This window comes from Anastrepha obliqua, chromosome 5, assembly GCF_027943255.1.
Source record: "Anastrepha obliqua isolate idAnaObli1 chromosome 5, idAnaObli1_1.0, whole genome shotgun sequence".
Lineage (NCBI taxonomy): Eukaryota > Metazoa > Arthropoda > Insecta > Diptera > Tephritidae > Anastrepha > Anastrepha obliqua.
Window position 1 is genome coordinate 127,245,757 of NC_072896.1, and position 7,596 is coordinate 127,253,352.

The 7,596-nt window shown below is 44.1% G+C and overlaps 1 protein-coding gene across 1 annotated transcript in view; it reads right to left on the bottom strand.

The window, feature by feature from the left end:
- The window catches only part of LOC129248981 (uncharacterized), a 99,525-nt gene extending 93,001 nt beyond the window's left edge, over positions 1-6,524 (bottom strand). The window contains exon 1 of the mRNA XM_054888583.1: positions 5,615-6,524. Within this exon, the coding sequence (XP_054744558.1) occupies positions 5,615-6,524 (910 nt within the window). The remainder of the gene's footprint in view (positions 1-5,614) is intronic.
- Between the last annotated feature and the right edge of the window lie 1,072 nt (positions 6,525-7,596).

The following is a 7,596-nucleotide window of genomic DNA, read 5'->3' on the forward strand; positions in this document are numbered from 1 at the left end:
TCTGCAGTCAGCTGCAACGCGGGCCGTGCGAGATAACTACAGGGAAAAGAGATCGGAAGAGAGGCGCCTCTTCAGACGCAAGAAACGAGAACAGGAGAAGCGTGAGCGTGAGCTGCTAGAGGAGTACTGGGGCAGGAATGATGCTCGAAAATTCTACCAACAAGTCAAGCGTCTGACACAAGGTTTCAAGACCGGAGCATCAGCCTGCAAAGATAAAAACGGAAATCTGGTTATGGATACACAGTCCACACTGAGCATATGGAGGGAACACTTCTGCAATTTACTTGCTGGCGATGACGCACACAATTCCGACCCAGTAGAAGATGACCCGATACCGCCAATCGACGATAATTTGGACGTTCCACCACCTAGTCATGCCGAAGTCAGAGTTGCCATTCAGCGGCTCAAGAATAACAAAGCGGCTGGCGCTGACGGCTTGCCCGCTGAATTGTTCAAGACTGGCGGCGATGTGCTGATAGGGAGCATGCATCAGCTCATCTGCAAAATATGGCTAGCAGAAAGCATGCCCGACGATTGGAATCTCAGTGTCCTTTGTCCTGTACTGAAGAAGGGTGACCCGACGATCTGCACCAACTACCGGGGCATCAGTCTTCTAACCATCGCCTACAAGGTCCTGTCTAGCGTCCTATGTGGAAGACTTAAGCCGTTTGCCAACACACTGATCGGGCCTTATCAGTGCGGCTTCAGAAATGGTAAGTCCACCATCGACCAGATTTTCACATTACGCCAAATCCTGGAAAAGACCCATGAAAAGCAAGTCGACACCCATCATCTCTTTGTCGACTATAAAGCTGCGTTCGATAGCCCGATAAGGGATTGCCTGTACGCCACCATGTCTGAGTTCGGTATACCAGCGAAGCTCATACGGCTTTGCAGAATGACGTTGAGCAACACAACCAGCTCCGTCAAGGTAGGAAATAACCTCTCCGAGCCATTCAGTATTTCGAGGTTTCAGACAAGGCGATCCACTGTCATGCAACCTCTTCAACTTCGTGATGGAAGCGGTGCTCCGAAAAGCAGATGTGCATCGTAATGGCACTATTTTTTACAAATGTGTCCAGCTCCTTGCGTACGCTGATGACATTGACATTATCGGCCGCTGTAAGCGAGATGTCACGGCTGCGTTTTCTGCTATCGAGAAGGAATCATCACGAGTGGGTCTGGCAGTGAACGAGGGTAAAACGAAGTATATGTTGTCTACAACGCGGAACACACGGCGTGTAGGAACGCACGTCATTGCGGACAACTATACTTTCGAAGTTGTGCCAGAGTTTGTTTATCTTGGCACTGCCGTTAACAGCAACAACGATATCAGCCTGGAGATCAAACGGAGAATCACTCTTGCTAATAGGTGTTACTATGGGCTAAGTAAGCAATTGAGTAGTCGAGCCCTCTCTCGCATGACCAAACTAACACTTTAGAAGACGCTCATCATACACGTGTTGCTTTATGGCGCAGAGGCATGGGTAGTGTCACAAAGCGATGCAGCCGCTCTTGGGGTGTTCGAGAGAAAAGTTCTTCGTAAGATCTTCGGTCCTGTGCGCGTTGGCGAAGACTACCGTTCAAGAATGAACCACGAGCTGTATGAGCTCTACGCCGAAATTGACGTAGTTCAACGCATCGCCATCCAACGCCTGCGTTGGCTAGGGCATGTCGTGCGTATGGATGAAGAAGCTCCAGCAAGGAAGGTGTTTGAGGGCGAAGTCCAAGGGAGCCGACGAAGAGGAAGACCATTGCTCCGGTGGAAAGACCAAGTGGAGGAAACCCTATGCTCGCTTGGTATACAGAATTGGAGAAGGCGCGCGCGGAGCAGAGGCGCCTGGAGAGAGCTAGTGAGGTCGGCCGTAACTCGGTAACGGGTTGTTATGGCCACCTAAGTAAGTAAAGTAAGTGACGTGGGTGCCGATACGCGAGTGCGCCGACTGTTTGTTTGAAGACAGGAGGTACTTCCTTTTGTCCTCTTTCACCACCAAACCCATTCGCTTTGCCTCTTTATCCAGTTTGGAGAAGGCAGAACTAACAGCGCGGTTGTTAAGGCCGATGATATCGACATCATCGGCATACACCAACAATTGTACGCTCTTATAAAATATTGTGCCTGAGCGATTAAGTTCTGCGGCTCGTACGATGCTCTCCAACATCAGGTTAAAGAAGTCACACGACAGCGAGTCACCCTGTCTGAAACCTCATTTGGTATAAAACGGCTCGGAGAGGTCCTTCCCAATTCTGATGGCGCTGCTGTCCGTACTGTCGAATGCAGCTTTGAAATCGACGAAAAGATGGTGTGGTCGATTCTCCTTTCATGGGTATTTTCCAATATTTGGCGTATTTTAAATATTTGGTCGATGGTAGACTTTCCAGGTCTAAAGCCACACTGATAAGGTCCAATCAGTTGGTTGACGGTGGGCTTCAGCCTTTCACACAATACGCTCGCTAGAACCTTATAGGCGATAATTATTTTGACACAGATTGCAGGATCGCCCTTCTTATGGATTGGGCAGAGCACACTTAAATTCCAATCGGCAGGCATGCTTTCATCCGACCATATTTTGCATAGAAGCTGATGCATGCACCTTACCAGCTCCGTCGGCGCCTGCGGCTTTGTTGTTCTTTAGCCGCGATATTGCTATTCTCACCTCGTCATGGTCGGGTAACAGAACGACAATTCCGTCGTCAACGATTGGGGTATCGGGATCTTCACATTCTCTATGACATGCGCAGCTGTCACCGTTTAACAGGTTCGAGAAGTGTTCCCTCCATAATTTAAGATTGCTCTGTACGTCAGTCACCAGTTCGCCGTCTTTGTTCTTACAGGAAAATACCCCTGTCTTGAAACCTTCTGTAAGCCGCCGAACTTTCTGACAGAATTTTCGGGCGTTGTTCCTGTTGGCCAGCATCTCAAGCTCTTCGCACTCACGTATTTCGGCCTCTCGTTTCTTCTTTCCGATAATACGTCTCTCTTCCTTTTTTAGCTCTCTGTAGTGATCCCACATGGCTCGCGTCGCGCCCGATCGCAGCGTGGCTCTATAGGCGGCATCCTTTCTTTCAGCGGCAGCATGACATTCCTCGTCGTACCAACTCTTTTTTCGGGCTCGCCGGTATCCGATTTCTTCTTCGGCGGCGGTACGTAGGGAACGAGAAATGTTGCTCCATTGCTCGTGCATGCCGGTTTGTTGGGCAGTGCTCTCTGAGAGCAGGAGTGAGAGTCAAGTGGCGAATCTTCTGGCTGTCTGTTGCAGCATTTCGATGTTGAACATTCTTTGCGTAGGTAGATGTACGTTTTTTGCTGCACAGAGGCGGGCGCGCAGTTTGGCTGCAATAAGGTAATGATCCGAGTCGATGTTGGGTCCTCGGATCATACGTACATCTAATAAACTAGAAGCGTGTCTTCCATCTATCACAACATGATCGATCTGGTTTCGCGTTTTTCGATCAGGAGACAGCCAGGTAGCTTGGCGTATCTTTTTATGCTGGAATCTGGTGGTGGAGACTACCATGTTTCGGGCCCCGGCGAAGTCGATCAGCCTCTGTCCGTTACCGGATGTTTCGTTGTGCAGGCTGAATTTTTCGACTGTGGGACCAAAAATTCCCTCCTTGCCCACCCTGGCGTTGAGGTCGCCTAGCACGATTTTTATGTCGTGGCGGGGGCAGCGCTCATAGGAAGTTCCAAGCGCTCATAGAAGGAGTCTTTGGTCGTATCGTCCTTCTCTTCCGTCGGGGCGTGGGCGCAAATTAGCGAGATGTTAAAAAACCGCGCTTTGATGCGGATTATTGCAAGACGCTCGTTCACCGGAGTGAGCGATAATACTTGGCGATGAAGTCTCTCTCCCACAACAAATCCGACGCCGAATTTGCGCTCCTTTACATGGCAGCTGTAGTAGACGTCGCAAGGTCCTATGGTTTTCTTACCTTGCCCCGTCCATCGCATCTCTTGGATGGCAGTGATGTCAACCTTTACTCTCACGAGAACATCAACCAGCCGGGAAGAGGCACCTTCCCCATTAAGGGATCGGACATTCCGGGTGCATGCCCTCAAATCATATTCCTTATTTCGTTTGCAGGGCTCGTCATCAATAAAGGCAGTTCTCATCCGAGGCTTTGCAGTTCTTTTCATTGGGGGGATTTTTAAGTGGCGGGTCGTAAGCCCAGCGCACAACCAGCTATCCTGGAATGCTTCGCCTTCTCACGTTAGCTCACTCCCGAACGGGTGTTCGGAAGCTACCCAGAGGATACGTGGGCTAATCCCGGACGTTGTGAGCTGCTTGAACCATATGCAGAAGAATCGTCCTGGCCACTCCCAAGTGAATGGCGATCAGTAACTTTCCCCACTTGCGTGGACTTTTACTCATGGAACCATCCTCCAATGACCACTGATCATTATTCTTAAAAACAATATTTTGTTCTAAATCTTTTTAAATTTCTCATATTATCGTACATAAGAGCGATTCTATATAAGCTCATCCATGTGTTTTGAATATTGTCGTACATTTTTCTGAAAATTGGTTTATTTGTAGGCTTGAGAATAATAAGAAGTAACAGAACAAATTAAAAAAAATGTAAATATAATTTTTTTTAAACCGAAATATTTTTGGTCCTTTTTAACGTTTTTATACTTTTTTTTTGGTGAAATTAATTTTGAAAAAAGTGTTTTTGCAAATTTATTCAATGTTGAAAATTTTGTTTTAGGTTTTTTGAAAATGAAATATTATCGGTTCTTTTTAATATTTTTATAAATGTTTTGGCTCAAATATACTTCTGAAAGTTTGTTTAGTTTATTGTACGTAAAAATTTTTGTTTTAGACTTTTTTGAAGTAAAATATTTTCGGTTCTTTTTAACACTTTTATAATCTTTTTGCGTCAAATATATTTTTGATGTTTTTTTTAATTCATTCTATGTAAAAAAATTTATTTTAGTATTTTTAAGAGTAAATTATTTTTGGCTTTTTAACATTTTTAAATTTATTTATTTAATGTTGAACAATTTCTTTTAGGTTTTTTTTTAAGGTGAAAGTAAGAGTTTCGGTTCTTTCTAACATTGTTATTCATTATTTGGGTGAAATATATCTTTGAAAAAAATTTTTTTTTGCTGTAATTAATTGGGCACAGATTTTTTTTTGTGATTTTCCAAAAAACATCTCTCTCAGAGTTTTTCTTATTTTTTCATTAATATAACTCGAAAAGTTGTTTAAATTCCTACTATGAAACTTTTAGCGATTACTGAATATAGTCTCAGCTATTAATGAAAACAAAAATAGAGAAAAAATCTGTCCTAAACAAAATTTTATTGTAAAAAAATTAAAAAAAGGGAATTCGAGCATCATTTTACTTAAAATTAATTCTGCTAAGTGACTAGTGTCATTAAATAATTGTGGGTTTCGAAATTTTTTTTAAATTGTTCTTATTATTGATTATCTTCATTCTATCAGTTTTGTTTACTTTGAAAAAATAGGAGATATGAAATCTTTTGATTAAAGTTTCGGTGCCATGTTTTGTTTCTAACGTTTAGCGACGATATAAAGTGCATCTCCACAGTAAAATACACAGACACACACACACTTAAAAACATGCCATCCAACTAAACATATTACCATACCTTGTCTGAGTGGAGCTGCCTGTGTTGCGTTCTCGTCGTTATCATTTGCCTCCTCTTCTCCTTTGGCCACAGCCGCAGCCGCAGCCTCTGCTTCATCTCGATAGTCGTCTGTTTGAAGGAATTCCTGTTTGACGTGAATTTGCGGATAATATTGCAACGGCGCTGTCGTCACTCTATCAGCGCTAATTGATGATTCATTCTCTTGGTGGCGAGTGGGCGAAGAATAACCATTCAAAACGGTAGCCGGAGTGGCAATTCGCTTATCACTGTTGGTGGGCGGAGGAGAGAATCGGCCCGAAGCGCAACAATTAACTTTGTCGCCGTTGCTGCTGCTGTTGGTGCTGCCGTTGCCGCCTTGGTGGCTATCGCCATTCAAATGCCGGTGTCGGTGTTGATTTGATAGAGTGTCGGACACGCCGTCATAACAGCCGCCAAGCGCAATCAAGGCACTGGATATGACGGCTTCGCTGGCCTTGCTGCTGCCGGTGGCAATTTCATTTACTACATAATTGCTGCTAACAACGCCATCTGTTGAGTGATGATGTGGCGAGGAAACGCCACAGCTCTTAACTGTAATTTGGCTATTAACACCTGTAGTTGCTGCTGTTCTTATCATCGCACTCGCTGGACCCATTGCCGTAAGCATTGCGCTAGCTATTGCTGTTGCTGCTGTTGTTGCTGTTATTGCTTTAGCTGTTACTGTCGGTGCGTTTGCTGAAATGTCTGTATTTGATTGCTGTTTGATTGGTAAGGTATGATTGAGAGCACTGGGTGTTGTTTCAGCCATCATCGAGTCGATTTGTGCTGGCGATGTTGCCACCTCAACTTCGGGCATTATGGCGGCACTTGTCGCCACTGCCATTAGAGGCAGCGTACGCTCTGGACCGGGAATTGCCAACAGTAGTGGCATTTGAATGTTGTTGCGTTTCCAACTCTAGTTGATTATTTGTTTTTTGTGTTGTTGTGTGTTGTTGTGTCGTGTTGTATTGTGTTGCGTTGCGTTGCGTTGCCTTGTGTGAAAAGTGACGATGCCGCTGGCAGTGCGTGCGTCGCTAAAGAAGTCAAGCACGCAGCCGAGAAGTGACGTACGAGTAATAGAGAAACGAAGCAGTGGCGCTGTGGTTCGTCAACGATCGCTTTATTTTGATTTATGGGTTTTTTCGCTTTGCGCGCAACTGTCTGTTGCTGCTGGGTCCCTTGGCCGCGCAACCGATCAACAGCTCAACAGCTTAACTGCTTAGCTGCTTAGCTACTCACATACAAGACTGACCATTTTCGTTGCTTTGGTTTGGCGTACAGATGCGCTTTTAGATTATTATGTTGACCCATGCACCGATGGTGATTTGTTTGCGAGATTTTGTTATTGTTATGCCCAACTCGCATTTGTTTCACTGAAAAACAAAGTAAAAAAAAGAACGAAATTCACCATAAATGAATGCTGATAATTTTCTTCTCGGCTTTAACGAGTTGATGAAAGCTTAATTTGTTAAGTGGACTGCCTTTGTAACGCACAGAGATGAAAAGATCACTGAGCAGGTGAATTTCTACGATTTGTAGCGCGCCTCGCAGATAATTGTAATTGTAATTGGTGTTAAACTGCTGTTTGAAATATTTTTACAAATCCACAAATGCTACTCAATCTGCTGCTTTTGTCATGGCCAGTCAAAATAAGCCCAAAATGATGCCCAGCGCAAGATTAAACTAAATATCTGTACCTTTTTACTGGTAGGTAAATTTGCCTTTTCAACTTGTGCTACTAAAAATTACACAAAAGTAAATTCGTTTTTTACATAAGTGGATATGAAATTTTGATAATTACAAGATTTTAAATTTTGATTAAAATAGGGCTGGGCTATGGGAGTTGCACTATACATATAAATATACGACTATTTAGATACATATAATTGAATAAGCACCCTGAGTAGAGTTATAGAGAAGAACTGTGCAGTTATTTTTTATTGTTCACAAAACTCTACTACTGT